Below are 18,464 nucleotides of genomic sequence, written 5' to 3'. Positions count from 1 at the left end.
ATGGTTGACCAAGTTTGGATTTGTTGCCGCTCGTTGTTGTTGTTGCTGCTGTTGTTGTTTGTGCGGCGTCAAGTTGATAAGTTGCTGGAGCAACTTGAATGTTTGAGGATCAAATAATTTGTTTGCAAATTGCTTGCATATGGAAAGTTTGCGCCGCAGTTTGCCCAAGGCCGACTTAAAGTCGGAAAAGTGGGTCAGGCCCACACTCTGACGGGTTGAATGCGGAAAAGGGTTTTAAGATGAGAAGCAGAAGGAGTAGTAGCCTAATCCTGGGTCAAACAAATTTCACCATTTATTAAGTAGCTGCCTCTCTTGTCGTCACTCCAAGAGAAAAGGGTTTCTAAAAGCTGAGATGGAAGTTTGTCAAACAGATAAGTTAAAGTAAAGAAAGAGAAATTGAAAAGGTCTTTTGGAGTTAATCAATATTTTGGGATTAATATTTAATTATAAAGAGGTAAGATTGAGTAATTGAAAAATTAAATCTTTTAATTCTGAAAATTATCTAATCCAAGTGAAGTTACACACCCACACTTTTAACTCGCAGTGTGCTAAATCGTCGATGACATTTTGTCAGCCACAGAGCATCATCGTGGCAAGAGCATTTGAGCTAGTAATTAGCCAGGACTTCAAACGACTCCTTTAGACTCAGAACTCCCATTTTCCCCCTTTCACTCTTTCCTTCCCCTCAGAACTGAAGAGACGCGTTCGTGTTTGCGTTTTCGTGTTGTTGCGCTTTTAGCCTCTTTCAGTCTGGCACTTTGAATCCGTGGAAGAGTTTGCCCCACCTCCGCCACCGATCCACTCCGCATTTATTTAATATTTTAATTAAATTATTCCCGTGCATGTGCAGTTGGTTTGCCGGGGCGTCTAATGGCCCAACTTCATGGCGTACAAAGTATTTACATGCAAATGCCGTCAACGTGTTACGGCCTGTGCTCTTGGCTCTTGCCAGGAATTCGAGCCGGAAACCTGGAACCTGGACTCGAGATGGAGCCATTACCACCCGCACTTAACGTTAATTAAACTGCTGTGTGTGCTAAAATGTCTCTTTTCCATATGTGTATGAGTGTGTGTGTGTGCGGATATCCCAGGAACCCTTACACTGCCCCCTGGAATCCGCCCATCTCCACCGGCAGCTGCTGTCGTTTTAATAGCTTAATGTAGTTACTTCCACTTTGAGTGTCTTCTGTGGAAAGAGAGGGGCAGATGGGGAGCGAGCGAGACCGTAGAACACAGGGCAAATGTGTCTTTGCTAATAAAAAACACAACACTCAGCAAAATTGTTATGCAGCAAACTAAATCAACAGACACCCATGTTCCGCCCACTTTTTCATTTTCCCCTGACCCCTTTTCCATTGCTATATCTCCCTTCGTCTCCCTCCCCCCTTTCGACGCACGTACAAATTACAAAGCTATGACGGGAAAAAAGTGCGGCAGGACATGGAGCAGGACAGCATGAAAAAGGGGGAGAATGGGAGATAGGCAAGGGGTTGAGCAAGGACGTAAAGAAAGACGGGAACCCGTGTAAGCCACACTTACAACACGGCTCCATGTGCCGTTTGGGGTGCGCTTACTTACAGCACTCACTGTGGCCAGGACGAGGAATGCAGCGGGTCTTTCGCAGTCCTAGTCCTATTCCAAGTCCCCGTTTCCGTGGTGTGAGTTTCTGTGTGTGTGCAAAAAAAAGGCGATATCTAACAAAGTTTAACTCGTTTTATGTCCAACACCCTGTATAGGGACTGGAAAGATGGGGCATGATAGGATGCTTCAAAAGAGAGGGGAAAGCTGAAACCACTTTTAATTCAAATTGACACGACACCAGCCTTTAAATTTAGAAAATGTGATATAAATATGACCAAAGAATGATATAACAATGAATCAGATATAAAATATCCCAAACTCTGTAATCTTTCATACCTCTTCTTGCTTTTTGAAACCCCCAGGATATCACCCGGGTCGATCCTACCCTTGAACCACTTTCCTGGCTGCCTGCTGCATTCAGTCAGCCGAATATGTTGGCTCAGTTTGGCACACAAAACGACGCAGCAGCAGCTTTTCCGCATGCAGCTGCATCTGGCAACCGGTCCGTGGGTGTGGGGGAGTAAAGTGGGGCAGAACTTCTCTCTGTTTGGGGTGGCCTATGATTCGGGCACGGATATGTGATGGCAGGAGCAGTCTGACTGCTGGCAGGATTAGCCTGGACATGCCTGAATAATGTCTTTATTAGTGGCCAAAAAGGAGCAATTCGCAGCAGTCATATGTCTGCGTTGTTTTTTCGGTTTCGTTGGAGGGGGGGTTGGTTTTGATTTCATTAATTAGTCGGCTACGTGATATCAAGTATACGCCATGTTATCATGATTATTACTTACGATTGTTTCTCTGTCTCTCTCTCTCTCTCTCTTGTTTCGCCCCACAGTCAGCGCTAAAAGAAGATGGCCCAACCACAGCTGCTGCAAGTCAAATTGTCACGTTTCGATGCCCAACCCTGGGGATTCCGCCTTCAGGGAGGCACGGACTTTGCCCAGCCCCTGCTAGTGCAAAAGGTAAGTTTTCATATATATTTTTTTTCATTTCCCAACAATACCAAACATGTGGGAGAAAATCTGAAACAATTCGCTTATCGGGCGATTGACAAATGGAATTTGTGTGTTTCGGAAACACTCTCCGAAAAATCAAATTAAATTTACGCTGGCAACAAAGGCGAAAAAAACGAATATTAGTTGAGCAGTTAATTTATTTATGTATTTAAGTGCTCGCGTTTTTTTTTTTGTTTGTTAAAAATAAATCCATGGATATAAGTTTCACTTTTTGTGGTCGTTTTCTGTGCGATTTTGCGCACGTTACCCAAAGCAAATAAAAGCCGTATTTTTCCCAATTTTCAACAAATTTCCTCTTGCCATATTAATGCCGACATACATATAGATATATATATATATATATATATACTCTCCGTTAGATAAACCCACACAAACACAGAGTCGTCAACACACGGACACAGAAACCCAACTAAAAATTTGTTAAACATTCATAACAGATCTCGAAACATTTTACATTTGTGGCGACACGCAACTACAAAATTTGCTAAATCATTTTGACAACTTTATGAGCGCTTGCGGCGCGAAAATGTCGAAGGAATGAATGTATATGCCTAGTTTTATATTGATGTGCAGTCCGTTTCGCAACTGTAAATCTGCAATTAATTAATTGGACTTTAATGGATGCAGTTTTTGTTTAGCTCAAAGTTTATATGGATAAAATGGATTTAACTAGAACTACATTCCTATCTAATCTAATTTCCGTTTAAAGATAATATCGCAAGCAGAAAAACAACCTCTAACTTTGATAAACTAAAACATGAGCTAATACTTTAGTTAACCAACTGAAAATGCGACTTCATACTGAAACAAATTGTGAATCATACTTGTATATAAATATAGTATTATATATATGCATACAGCAAGAGCAACCCATAGCGATTTCATTTATGACTCAAATTACCTCTGATAAGTGAGACCTTTGTTTGTGTGCAACTCTAATCAGTAGCTAAAGTCGGTTGAATTCTTATTGCTCTCGTCATAAAGAGAATTGCGTTATTATTTTTTGGGAGCTAAAAACAATTGGCTAAATAATTTGGAATTATTGATTCGTCGTAGCTAGATAATTTCCGCAATGTTCTTTTGTTTTTGCCGCATCCAAACAAATTGTAAATATTTTTGTTCGTTCAGAAATAACACGAATTCTGGTGCGCTCTTTTTATCTGTTTGCTTTTCGTTTCGAGTGGGCGGCACTAGACATGGTGGGCGTGGCCCGAGCTAAATGCGCAATTTCTATTTAAACAGCTGTGGATTTGTGTCAATGCTATGCTATGCGGTCTGGCCTGGTCTCTTTTTCGAGCTGCATTTGAGGGCTATTTAAAACAAAAAAGTAAATAAAACAAGCACGGATTATCATGGAATTGAGCTGTTTCGATTAATTTCAATTGGGATAAACTGAAGCACTTCGCCCAATTAGCACACACACACACTCAGTCATCCCTGTTAGCCACTACAAAACAATGTTGGCCACAAGTGCAAAGCAGAACGGTCATTTAATCGAGGTGAAAAATTGACTAGGCAAATTTGTTTAAAATTTATGCGAAAATCACACAGCATGCATAACGCAATTTGAAATGGAAATATTTATGGATTACATAACGAAAAACAAAGCCAGACAAATCCCAATCGTTTTGTTAGCCACTCTCAGGTTCTCCTCTCCCCCATCCTTCTATCAGTTCATAAATCCAGACCAGTCCCGAACCCGAGATGAGTTGAGCTGCCTGGCGGCGGTGCGACATCTCCTGGCTGGCTGCCTTTTTGCCTCTTCGAACACTTCAAGCCCAATTGAATTTGGAATGGCGCACTTAAGCCGCATCCTCCTCCGCAGGATTTTGCGTAAAAACTTTGCTCGTAATGAGCCACACAGGGAAAAAAGGATAATCAGTTGGGAAAGATGTTTTTCTTTAAATTTGACGAAAACTAAGTACTACGAACAAGACAATTTGTTTAAGTTTCCTCTTTTTTTATATTTTAATTAATATTTACATTGTTTTAAGGGCTTTTAATATATCCTAACAATATCTCATCAAGAGCCCTATTGCCATAGAAGAATGTCATAATGATAACAAGATTTCTATGACATATTTCTCCCTGTGCCGACGCTGAGATCGTTGGTTGCCAGGACACAAGCTCCGCAGCGAAACTAAAACCTCCAACGAACTCGAATGAACTCCGCCACTCTGCCCAACTGAGCACTGGCACTGGAGAGCTCTCCTACCTTGACAACGAATCATCATCATCATCTCAGTCATCGTCAGCATCCAATCATGTCAGCTTCCTGGTTCTTGAGCCACTGCCAAACAAATTGGTCTCTTCTTTAAATGCTGCCGCAACTCATCAAGATGCAACACATGACATGGGGCCAGGAATAAATCCATCTCTTTCCCCTTACCCATCAAATTGCTTTCATCAAACAACAAAAACTGGTGGTTCGGAGTTTCTGGGTTGGCATAAAAATAAGCTACTGAGCTGCTTAAATCGGATTAATTTATGATTTCTCGCTGCGAGTTTCGAACCCCCTCAACAGTACAGTATATAAAGTCCTTTTCCTGTTGCTTCCGTTGTTGAATGTCCTGTGTCCTGTGTCCTGTGTGTGTTATAAGCCTTATGCCCACGGATTTTCACCCACTCGCACGAGAAGCCACGTTTATATATTTCATTATCAAGTGCAGGGTGGTCCGCTTTTTGGAGCGCCACAAAAAGCGTCGAACAAAAGGCCAAAGTCAAATAAAAGCGAAAGCACAAATAATGGACCAAATAAGTAATACAAGAGCACAAATTCGGTTTACTACAAATTTCTGGCTTTCTGACCAAAGTGCTCGTTCCACATACCACATACCATATCATACCAAATAAAAAGACAAAACCATACAAAAAAAAAAGAAGCATCAGTGTCGGCTATTAGCCAACTTAAAGTCTAGACTACCCCGGGAAAACTGGAGAGGACAGTGTATAACAAGCTACTGACGGCATCCAAGGCAACCGACGTGGCCGCCAGTCCCACTCACACACACACACATGATCCTCCAAGCCCAGCATCCTTTTGCCCGCCGAACTCCGCGTTTCGCTCATGCAAATCCGTTTGGCTTGTTTTTTTCTCGATGCCCTTGCAAAGGGTATGCTAATTTTAGCAAATTATTTCTAATAGGTATTATATTTATAAAGAATATCTATGCCAAGGTGATCTTATCTTGATATTTCCAAAATAGATTCGCTATCTTCCAAGATAGCTATATCAAGGTTATTTCAAGAAATAAGTTTCTTGACCTTTAAGTATTTTAATAATGAAGGCTCTATCTTAAGGTCTATATTGGTATATATAGTAAAAATTTTATATTAAATCACAGATCAGTAAAACTTCCTATTTAACAAGAAAGTGCATTCAAAAACATCGCTTTTTAGTTGACCTTCCTCTCGAGATTTTTTCTGGTTTCGCCTCGTTTCGTTTCGGTTCAGTTTCTGTTGTGTTTTTGCTCGTTTTAAGCTTGTTTGTTTGCCTTCCCCGGTTGGCCATTAATTATTTGACTCCTGTCTGGGGGCAGCCTTTGTGCTGGTGGCCGTGTTTGTCTTTGTCTTTGCCTCAAACTGTGGAATTTTCATAATTCGGACCTGCCTCTCTATTTTGTGGTACATCAGTTCTAGTAGAAAAGGAGCCACTCCATTTTCGGGGTGTACAGGGTATGCCACTAGCTGTTGTCACCCTGCCTCCATGTCAATGTCTGTTTGTGATTTATGCGAGGCAAATTATAGAAGCAAATTTCCTTTTGCTTTGATTACTGGCTTTTGTGTAATTGAATCAGCCATCAGCCCAGAGACTCAGATTGAGACACCCTGCTGTGGTCTCCACTCTCGATTGTTGACTCTGGATTGCAATGTATGGAGGAGCCTGCTGATTGAACTTGCACTTTTCTCGACCACAATGTCAACAGATGCAAGTGGTGAAAGAGATGCAGCTCTTCAGGAATCTCCGGCTGCGGTTGCTCTCAATTCACTCGGACATTTTATTAATTGCAATGAATGCCTCAAGTGGCATAGCTATTGCAGTTGTTGTTGCACATTCGTAATAGAGACATGAAAATTGCATTTGTGCACTTGGCAGGAAACTAAGAATGGTTGTTGAAATTTGCTTTTGCGGTTTGTCGCACTCAAGAACCACAGAAGGGTGCTGATTATTGGGAACATAAGACCCACCTGATCCCCATAGGCTTTTGACTTGAGTCGCCGGCTAATTCCACACCAATTACCAGAGCAACGTTAATTGAATTAATAAAGAGCTCTGGCTCAGGCTACGGCTCCGGCGGTGCAAACAAACAGCAACTTCGGTCTCGATGTGCAATGCTGATTTCCTGTGATTCATCTCTGTCAGTCGCAAAAAGGCGTAATTGATAAAAGTTAAGCCAGCGAAACAAAAAGGATAACCAGACAGTGATTAAGTGCCTGGCTGCGTCAGCGGCGCATTTGATTGATTATCAATTTTACCGGGCACCGCTTTAACGGACCCATGACTACTGACTCCGCATTGGCCCATTGGACATCGAACATCGGACATCGGGCATCGGTGCATGCATGCCACTGCATCGCATTGCCAATTTAAGAGTGTTGAAATTTATTGAAAAGCCCTCATACCCATAAAACCAGGCTGCCATCCCCACCAGGTTTCCATTTCCACTTCCGCTCTAGGGAATCGAGTGGTGCTTCCGTTTTGTTTTACAATTGTCCAGGGGAAGGAGTGGTTTCGTGAGCTAAGCGAAAGCTTTTTAATTGTCTCTCGGAAATTGCTTATATGCAGAAAAAGAAGTAAAGACTTCAAATAATTTTCCAATAATTCCAATATATTAAGAAATAACTTTATAAAGAACATTGTCTTTGAACAACTTTACCAAACATATGCTCCTTAAACGCCCAGCACTTCCAAACCTCACTTATATTTAGCAACTCTGTAGAATCGTGTCTGGAATCCGCATACCCATCCGCCTCACGTGCTCATCTCTCGTGCGGTCAGGTAGTTGGGACTATCTTTAGTCGCTTTAAGTTCACTTGCACTTCATTGCACAAATTCTCTGGCTCTTGCAGCAACTTCCATGCCGCAGTGTTGCTTAGGAGCAGGAGGAGGAGGAGGCCAGGACCGGAGTCGAGGCACGTCTTATTTAGATTTATCCTGCCTGCTACGCTTCAGTTGAGTTGTCGAATTCGTGCCTGCTGGTGCGCCGGTATCTGCCGATTTCACTCACCCCACCCAACCAACCACTCTCCTCGTCTTTGTGTGTGATATCTCTTTCGGGTTGCTGGGCTATATCTTTAATATATTATTGAATATTTTGTGGCCTGGACCGGAAATTGTACTAATGTCTAGCCAGCGCTGGCTATATCCTGTATCCAGCAGCAGCAAACCTCCACATGCAAAAGTCACATAAATTTCTGCTCCTTTCTTGTGCACACACTCCCATTCTCCTTGTGGCCTAATCCTTGTGCTACACAGAGCATTGCATCTCTTCTCCAATTGTTGTTCCGACTGCACAAGAAAAGTATCCCGCATAAGGAAAGTTTTGCAGCTTCTTTCGTCCTTCGTCTGGTATCTGTTGTCCTTGCTTTTAAGTTGCATGTCAGCGAGCATAAATCCTTCAGTGGAAAATGCTCGCTCCGCTGCATCTGGAGCACACACACACACATATATATCCGTACATTTAGTAGGGGATTCCAGATATCGCAGAGCTGTAAGCGGAGAAATTATTGGCCAAGCTCAACGCGTTGCATTATGTGCACCATAAATATTTATAACTTCTAAGCGTAAAGAGCAAACGCTTAAAGCGGAATCGATTCCACTCTGGTCGTTTTCTGGCCTGGAGTGGAATTGCTGGTACGGGGAATGGCGGTGGTTGGCAGCCAACTCTTGGAGCCATCGATTAGTCAGCTAATGGTAATGCATGGCGGCCTTTTGTTACCTGCTTGGGAAAATGATTGGGAATGATTCACTTCAGGTAGCCTTTGTCTTTCTTTCAGTCCTTCAATCCTCAAATTTATATCTCTGAGTCACTCGAGGGGCACAGTGAAAACTCTTGTAACGCTAACTCTGGTCATTTTAATCATTGTACTATCTAATTAATAGTTAATAGTTGATAATTTAGCACCAGATTTAAGGTATAATAGTTAACCTATTGTCAGCCAAGTTATTTACTGACTAGTCTGTACTGTGGCCACTTCTCTTACATTGTTTCCACTGCATTCTCCGCTTTTATCTCACCGAGTTGCTCTCGGGAGTCTGTGATTTAATTGTTGCTTAGTGGATTTTCGCAGCATCAGCGCTGGATAAGGGCAAACCAAGCGGAAACGGAAATTGCGCGATGCGCGCACACTTATCTCTGCCCCTGGTGTGCCAACGACTCTCCTGGTTCTCCTTACCCTCGACTCCTGGATATCTCACTTCCTGTGCGTGTCCGTGTGCTTGAAAAGGATGTGCCCGGCGAAAATTGCGTGCTGCGGCGTAATCGAAATAAATTATGAGCCGCACTTACATTGCGGCTGGCTCTCGGGATCCCTGGAATCCGGATTGAATGAGGGCTTTTAGCGCTCTGGCCGTATTTGTTTGGCTTTAATTGGCGACGAGCTTAGAGACGGTGGCGACAGGCGAAGTTTGTTCGGCAATTAGAGGCAGGTAATGACTCCCGCCGACATATGCTATTATCCGGGTTATTACTTTATTCTGATCTGCTTTTGGACCGTCTTTGTGGCCCCGTTGGGCATTCACATTTGCTGTAAATATATGTCATTGATTTGCCGTTAAGAAGACGGAGCTCGACCGGATCGATGTCATCCCCCTGGCAGCCATTACGCATCACTGTCCTTCGAAGTCGTACTCTCCATCATTGTGTGTCGTCAGGCGCCTTGAGGCCATGATATATTATGGCCTGTCGCCTTGTCTTGTTTATTTGCCGCACATTGTGTAGTAGGGCGGAGGATACGGAAAATGGGAAAATTTTTTTTTATTGTTATGACGCATATCTGCCTCGGAGAAATTGAGACGCTCTTGATTTCCTGGTGATTTATTGTCCATCCAAATTGATTGAATATTTACTAAACGTCTCCGGCAGTGCCAGCTAAATGGTTTACAGCTGCGCCTGCTCCATCGATCCCCCAAATCGAAATCGATTGGTTTGAACTTCTGCTTGAGCACGGGGGGGAGGTGCTGTTGGAGAAGGAAAATCTTCTCTGCAAAAAAGTCAATTTTGTTAATCAACACGAACGACTTAATCCAAATTGAATGAACTCGAACCTGGGAGCGCTGCCAAAGCGGATCAGCCGCTACACATCATCCGGGCCAAATGCGAGAAATAAAAGCGGGCGCAAATTTACACATTTTTCGCATTTCTGCACCAGATTCCGCCCAGTTTTTACCCCACAGATTTTTCCTTCCTTCCTCTTTTTATTTCATCTACGAAACATTTGCCAATAAGTGACTGCGAACCAAACTGAACCAAACCGAACCGAAACAAATCGGCTCAAGGCTCAGGGCTCACCGAGCTCAGGTGAGAGTCCGCAGGCCTAAAAAAGCGAAAATTGAAAAACGCAGCTGCCAGGGCCATAATAAAGCCCCCAAAATATCCAACAGAAAAAAAACTGGAGAAATGGGAACCAGCTGCGGGCACTGAACTTCGGTATACCCTAGCAGACTATAAAAATGTTTTTATAAATATTGTATTTTGGGTAAATTTGATTAATCTTTCATGAGGGTCTATAAAAAACGCTTATCTGGGAATAGGTTTTATTTTATAAACTTAAGAACCAAAGAGCCTAGAGCGTAATCTAATACTAAGAGATTACTTAGAATTGGGTAAGGGAAATCAATCTAAAAACTTAAAGTAATATGGTTTACCATGGGTTTGATCTTCAAATAAAACAATTTTTAAACCGCCAGAAACGTCCAGAAAGAAGGGTCAGGATTTAACAATTAAGATAAAGATCTGTTTACAGCCTTATAAATGGTACAGTTTCAGATCTTGAGTAAGGATAATTGCTTTACAAAGAACTTTTCTAAAGCAAATCACAGGTCAGGTCTATCTCGCAGCAGTAAAAAGGATGTAAAAATCTCCATACCCTTCGAAAGGATAAGAAAAATACGCAAACACACACACAAAGGGACTGAGAGGGAGAGTGAATTGCGTTTGGTGGACGAAACAGAGTGTGTGTATGGGTGGGCGTGGCACTGCCCATTGCCAGCTCAGCCACGCTTGAGGTGATAATGTAATAAGCACTTTTTATGACCCTGCCGGATTTAGACCTAAAATTCCACTCAACTCGAAATCCGAAGGGCATTGTTCTGTCTGCAAAGTTCGCTAGTTTTTCGACGACCAACAGGCACATCCTGAATGTTAGACCCCGACTTTGGAATCTCCTCCCCTCCATCCTCATACTCTCAACATTTTTTTTTTATAGACGGGCATGGATTTAGATTTTAGCCTGCAGTTGTTTGAGCTCAGCTGAACATATTGTCTTGCCTTTTTCTTTTTTTTTTTTGGAAGCAGGACTCTCGGACTCTGCTAATTGGTGGCATTCACAATACTGCAGAATGGGGAGCTCCCAAAATGGCAAGGAGTGCAGGTGTAGAAGTACAAGGGCAAATGGAAAATATGGAAATTCCAGACTTACCGACTTTAAATTGATGATGATGCTGCTGGATATGTTGCCTACCTGTTGGAAAATCAAATAATTGGTTAGCAAGTGCACGCAATTAGGGAAAAACATGTGATGTTTCAAATTACCTGTCTTTATTATTCCTTTCTTAATTAAAACATTCAAATTGATTCCATTTCACAGCAGTAAATAGCAGCAATTAAGAAACGATTGAGCTTTTTGTTGTGGGTGGTATTCAGTAACAGTTTACAGCCATTATTAAAAGATTTATTAAATTGTTTTACTTTTCACGTGGCTTTAGGAACAATACAATGAACTAATTCTTCACTTTTCACGGTTAAAATAGCACAAATCGTAACCAGAAACTTGTATTATCAAACGCTTGACACTTTTCCCTATTAACTTTCAACACTAATTTCACTTTAATTGGCAAATATTTGGCCAAATATTTCACTTTTCAACTTCTAGTGATGACAAAGCTTAGTGATGAACTATCGGCTTAAAGCTAAGCAGATTAAAATCGCTAGAAATAATGTTTGCTAATTGAAATGGGAAACCAATGAGCACAGCTATATATTATTCAACTAGTTTTTGGCAACTGCATTTTCAAATTAGATATTGCAATTGTCCCGCCCACAGTCACACACACAATTGAAATTAACTTTTCAACCGAAATCGATTGTCACGCGATCCCCCCACTCTAACGATGAATTATCGATGCCTTGACTAATTAGTGCACATTTTCGGGTTTCGTGTTGACAAATTTGCAATGTTGTTGCTTTTCGGAGTGCCATTAAATCGAACAAAACCGTAACATATTTTATCGAGCAACTCGCCATTAACGGTACCCATATGGCACAATGTTTTTTCTGCATTTAAGAGTCTTAAGTGATTAAGCGAGCGAGACGGAGCATATGAAGGGACATGCATCAAACATACTGTCATTAATATAAAAATGAAATTACCTTGTCCAACGCCAGATGCCATTAAAAAAAGAAGGTAAAAGAAAAGCGCTCGGGGAAAATAAGGACGAAAGCACTGCCCACGTTGATGTTTTTGTTATTGTGTTTTCTTTTTTGTTTTTGTTCTTGTTGCGCATCATCAAATTGAAAAATGTCAACGATAGAGAAGAGGAAAATGGGAAATCAGAGAACAATGCGGACAGAAAAGGACAGGTAAAACGCAAAGGTAAAGGTAAACTGCCACGCCCTTGGGGGCGTCCTGTTGTTGTCCCTGCAGCAAGTTGATGTTGTTTTTGTTGCTGTTGTTGTGATTCTGCTGCGGACGCGGCCCAGTTGCATTGACAATCGACAAATGAGGAAAGATAATGCAGGCATTAATCTTGCTACCAGCAATTTGTCAGCGTTCCTCCATCCTGCTCCTCTATTGCCATCTCTTTCCGTTCGAGATGCCAGTTGCAGTTCGAATTTCTCGATTTCCAGTGGCTACTAGTTAGAGGGGTTTCTTAAGCAAACTTTTAACAAACAATTTGCAACAATATTGCTGCTTTAGTGCTCAAAAGTGACTTGAGGGTTCAGCTATTACCTAAGGATATTTTCTTTTTGTTTTCCTGTATTTTCAATCATACATTTTCTCCCTACATTTTGCCTTAAGTATAGTTTTCGGGTATTATTTAAAAATTTGATGAATTTCCAAGTTTTTTCATGGAATCTACAATCTCAATCTTGCCTGAAATATAAATTCTAAACACAAATGAAGAGCTCAATCCCTGAACAATTTATTTAGCCACCACCCTTGCATTCCAGAGCCCGAGAGTTTGTCCCTGTCCCTTCTAAACGTTGCCTTCATCAATTAATTTACAATTTGCCAGACTACCGTGTCCGCATTCAGAGTCTCCAGCTCTCCAGCTCCACGTTCAGCTTCTAGTTCTCATTCTCATCTGTTTTATCCTGCCCTGTGTGGTCGGTCAGCTTGGCATAGTTTTTTCTATTCCTCTCGTGGCCCACTAATGGCCATGTCCTTGCATCCTTGCAACCGTTCCACTTCACCCATTTCGCCGCCCCCTGCATCCGTAAATTGCATTGCTTGCCAACTTGTTGAAAGGCGGAGCGAACTTAAATGCTTTTCAATGTTTTTCCATGCAGTGGTACCCACTTAAGGTCACAGATAGTGCACTGGAAAAATAGGATTATATTAAAGCATTTTAAAACCTTAAAAAAAACGAAAGTATGGTTGGTCTTACCAACTAAAGTTTGTACAATTTTTAAGCATAACAGATAGATCTAATCTTAAGCTTCTATATTAAGGGTACTAATTGATAAAGATAAAAAGGCACGGTTGATCTATAGCATTATACTCCAATAAATTTCTTTACTGTTTCCCAGAAGATTTTTTTTTCTGTAGGTAAAGCAGACAGTGACGCTGTGAACCCCGTTTAATGGTCACAATTTAGCTTTTAATTAGATCGGCAAATTTGTTTTCGAACCATTTTGTTCGCTCGTGCGGAGGACGAATACGGAATACGAATTCGATGTCCACGGGGAGGACCCCGCTAGGTTTTCCCACCCGGAATTAGAGTGCTTACGGTTTTTCATTTTAATTGTTTTTGTGCGGCGAAGACGACCCTTTGGCCTTCTCCTCCCCTGAGTTGCTCTGCCGTGTCGCTGATTTATTTATTTCTATTTGCTGGTTCTTGTTGCTTCTTCGGTTTTTTTTATTTGTTGTTGTTGTTTTTACTTATTTTCATTTTCCGCCAAACCAAGCGAGCGCAATTGCGGTCGCTGAGCGTCTGCCCCCCTTTCCTGGTTTTCCTACTTTTCCGCCCCGCAGAAAACCCCTCTGCAGCTGTCTGCGTGCCATGCTCTAGTTTTCTATTTTTGCTTTCCCGGCCGTAATGGCAACCTTAATCACGTAATGATTTTGAGCGAGTGAGTGAGAGGAGCGGGTGTCCGAATTGTACGCTTTTCCACCCAACCCACACTATACTCCTCCCACTCCACCTCCCAACCCCCATGATTTTCCCAGCGATTCTCCTCCTGCTCCTTGCTGTTTGCTCATTCATCGCAGCTCTTGTTTTTGTATTCCGCATTTCGCAATTGGCACAAATCTCGGCACTCGCCACGCTAATGGCCAAATGCTGTGGCGCTAATTGAAATTACATTTCTTAAAGTTAAATATTTAATTGAGAGCTGCCAAGCCGAGCGGACATCATCAGCAGTCCGATGAAGGCTCAAAAGTTGCTCGACTGCAAACAAGAGTCTCGGAAATTGGGCAAAATTTTTTGGGGGAGAGCAAAGAGAGGTCCTTTAAGCATTTTACAGAGCCTTCCATTTGGAAACTTATTTAATATGAAAAGCCTTTAAAACTTTTATTGAAAGAAGAAAATAAACTAATGACATTTGCTGACCCAATTCTCAATTTCAAATTGAGAAACCTTTATTATTTGTCTATTTGATTTTCATATTTGAATTTTCAGTTAAGGAATTGCTTAGGAGCCTAAAATATTAAGCTATAAAAAGCTTAAAAAGTACTTGTAGTTTGCCATATTGAAATGTACCCTAAAAAGGATGACATAATTAAAAACTTACAATTTATCCCTTTAAAGATACACAAGGAAATAGAGAGTTTAATCAGAATAAAACAAGGCTTTAATTGAAAGTTTGGAAAAGTGTCTCCTCCTTCCCACTTAGGGCAGCTCTGAGCTGCTCATTTCATCCTCGTGGAACGACGACATTTCGGCGCCTTTCATGTCAATTCCCCGGTGACAAGCGTTGGACCTTGCATCACGGCATCATGTCTGTGCTTCAACTTGGGCTTGTTGCATTCATTTTTGTTCCCTTTGGGAAATGCTGAGGGGAATCCGGAAGACCGGCAACTGGCAACCGACGACCGGAGAGCCGAAAAAGAATGACGATGTGGCATGCTTAGAATGCCCGACACGAAAGCGTCGCCAAATCCTAATTGCATTTGTCTGATTGCACCCGTTGCAGCTGCAACTTCTCCGATATCTGCAATGCTGCATTTCGAGAGGCCTATCCAAAGTTGGATAGCTATAGCCGAAACTCTGGAGTTGGCTGATGATGATGATCATGATGATGATGATGATGATGCCGATTCATTAAATTGGTCCCCGGCTCCCCTTTCGGCCTTATGACAGGAACATGTAAATGCCATTTACTGTTTCCATTTCGAATTCGGTTTCTGTTGCTCTGTTGCCCCGCCATTGTCTTGTCATCGTCATTGTCATTCTTGGATTGGAGGCTTGGTGGACCGTTCGATTGGAGGACAGCTGAGGCGGAGTCGGAGGACTGTCGGGTCTTTTGGCTCAATCGAAATTCCATTTAATGTAATTTGAGTGCCATCATTCATGCCTCGGATAACTGTGGCATAGAGATGTGTATGGGGGTGATTTTTGGTTAGTCTGAGATTACGTTTAACACGATTTCACGGCTGTCAGAACTGCGCCCAGGATTGATGGATGCCAGAGAGAACATCTTTGGCATTTCCAGGAACCCAAAAATCTTCCCTCGGCCTCTTGGCCCTATTAAGCCATCAGTTGTGTTTGTGTATAAGTGAAACATCAAACAAACAGGCATTTCCTGCACTGCCATGGAGTTTATTTAAAGGCTGACCCAAATATGCCACACACTGCAGTCCAGTTGCAATCATAGATACCAGATACTCGAGCATACATACATGTGGATGCAGATACTTTGGCAGCTGACTCACACGCCTCGCATTTCGACACGTTCGTGGGCAATGCGTAAACAATGGCCCAAAACCATTTGGCCACCGGGAAATTTGGTCGAGATGCGTGCCGGGAAATGCGAAAACACATTGCCGCCCAGCAGGTAGCAGGTTGGGAAAGTTTTTCTCTCTCCCATTACCATTATCATTCCCGAAAATTTCCAAAAAATCCACTGCTATAGAGCGAGAGTGTGTGGGCCCACACGTCTTGGTTATTTCCCGCAACCAATTTCGGGCTTCATTAGAAATTTCCACAGTCCCGCAGAAAATATAATTTATGCATGCTTCTGACACAATACACAAAGGGTTCAAGGCAACCGCAGCCGCAAAACCAGCTGAAGAAATAACAAACGGATTGCCTGGTCTCGGGAAATCCGAATTGGATATACCCAGTACAAGTTAGTTAAATTGAAGTCATAGAAAGGGATTTCCATTCATCATAGAATTTACATGACCTGTGTTTATAAAAAGCCTCGTCCCACGTAACTTAAAAACATTATCTTGTTATTTTTTCTTTGTCATTATAACCAAAATTAGAACAGGTCAAGGCAAGACTATAACCCAGTTAATGTCAGTCTTATCTTCTGGCATTTAAACCAACATACCCTTTTAATCTCAAATTAGGTACTGGGTAAAATCAGTAACAAACGACAGCGACAACGTTGACGCTGACGACACTAATTAAAAATGTTGGCCAACCCTTCAAATGGTTCATGCGGCGACTGACAAGCGCAGAACTCTGGTCAAAACCAGGATCCAGAAGCCAGAAGCAAGAGCAAGGCCGGATCTAGAGCTGCGGCCGTGGCTGAAATTGAAAAGCTGGCTAAGCTCCTGGCCGCAGTCAGCAGAAATCCGCTAAATTCCCAAACAACAACCCGTCGTCGCACAAAAACAAACACAGCGCACAGGGGTTAAAAGGTGATGGGGGCAGGACACCTTTCGACCTTGCGACCCGCGGCCCATTGATGATGTTAATGGAAAAAATCTCAACACCCTTTTGCTAACACACACACAGGCAGCTGAATAGAGATGGAGATCTATCTACCAAGGGACAGAACCAGAAAGAGAGAGACAGACAGAGAGAGAGGGATTCAAACAATGGCGCGTAATTTTGCGAAATTTACATTCCTTAATTAATCTTGTTTGCGCTGCGGCAGTTGGCAGTTGTCTGCCAACTCTGAACCCCTTTTGCACCTCCAACCCTGTTTGCCTTGGTTTTTGGGGTTCCATCCGCCGGTGGATCTGCCTCTGGGGGCAACTAACACCAAGCCACGCTAATGACATTCAAGTCACAAGATGTCAGCAGAGGTGGAAGCTATATACACACACACACACATCCTGTTCCCGCCTTATTAACCCATATATACTATATACATATATATATTTAGATGGAGGAACTGGATATCCTGTTGCCTAATGAACCCTTCTTGGCCCGGAGTTCAGGTTCAGGTTGCTGCGCTCGCTTTAATCAACAACTTGCGTACGCAGGCAACGCGGGACATGTGACATTTATTGAAATTCTAGTTTAGCCGGGTAAGAGGAATAGGAACTTGGCTAGGAACATCAGCTGAGAGCAATTTAAACTCAATTTCCAGTCTGAGACAGAAAGCGGGGCGACTGGAGCCGTAAATTGCTCCAAGAAGATGAGCCGCCAGATGAGCTTGTGTGTGAGCCAGCAAGTGGCGATGATTAAATTGGATCCAAGATGGGAGAGCTTGTTAAAGGAAACTATCTTTGAGAGTTAGCTAAAAAAAATACAAGCTAAATTGGATCAATTTTTTACTTTGGGGAGTTATAGAAAAAGAACCCTTTTAGAGTGTCAATTATAGAAAGATTTGATTTATAAAATGGAAAGCGTTAATTGGAACATAGGGTTGGAAGGTGACTTACGCCACATGTTGCAACAATGTATAAATCGTGTGCATATCTGCAGTAAAACACTTTCCATGAGTGACCGTAAAAAATCGCAGAAATTACAGAAATGTCATGCGTGAGTGGGAATCGTTTAAATTGTATCTCAGACTGAAAACCTGTCCCGGGAGTAATCAGCGAATCTATCACAAGCTCGTGCGTGAGCGGGACTTTCACCTGGACCATTTCGTGACTTGGTTTCGAGCTCCACTCACTGCCAGCTCCGCAAACTGCAATTGCCAATTTCTCACTCGTTTTTACACATTTTGCTGCTGTCACAACTCACAAGTGTGTCCAGCACAAATCCAAAGCTGAAGTTGAAGCCAAAGCCAAAGCCAAAGCCATAGCCAAAGTCAAAGCCAGAGCCAAGCCCCTCAAGGCGATTGTCGTTGCTTGAGAGGTGTTGCCTCAGCTGTCCAGGAAATCCACACACGCCATCCCACAGATCCGGAGATACCAGATACGAAGATACATCCTACCCATATGTTGGATTGGTTGTTTTTTTCCTCTCAGACCTGCTGGCCAAGTCCGGCATTAGCGGCAGATTAATGATCGGCAGGCTAGCTGCGCCCACGCAGCGGATTAGAAAAGTCCCTGGGTGGAAGTGGAAATGGAATTGGAATC

General features: G+C 42.5%; 1 protein-coding gene across 27 annotated transcripts in view; it reads left to right on the top strand.

Annotated features, from left to right (window-relative positions):
• LOC108112518 (PDZ and LIM domain protein Zasp) overlaps positions 1 to 18,464 on the top strand; it is a 57,099-nt gene that overhangs the window by 11,743 nt on the left and 26,892 nt on the right. For all 27 annotated transcript variants that reach the window (XM_017222412.2, XM_017222411.2, XM_017222414.2 and 24 more), the window contains exon 2: positions 2,417 to 2,543. In XM_017222412.2, coding sequence (XP_017077901.1) covers positions 2,433 to 2,543 — 111 coding nt within the window. In that variant the 5' untranslated portion in view covers positions 2,417 to 2,432. The remainder of the gene's footprint in view (positions 1 to 2,416; positions 2,544 to 18,464) is intronic.

Source organism: Drosophila eugracilis, unplaced genomic scaffold, assembly GCF_018153835.1.
Source record: "Drosophila eugracilis isolate 14026-0451.02 unplaced genomic scaffold, ASM1815383v1 contig_90, whole genome shotgun sequence".
Taxonomy (NCBI): Eukaryota; Metazoa; Arthropoda; class Insecta; order Diptera; family Drosophilidae; genus Drosophila; species Drosophila eugracilis.
This window is presented reverse-complemented; position numbering and strand designations above follow the sequence as displayed.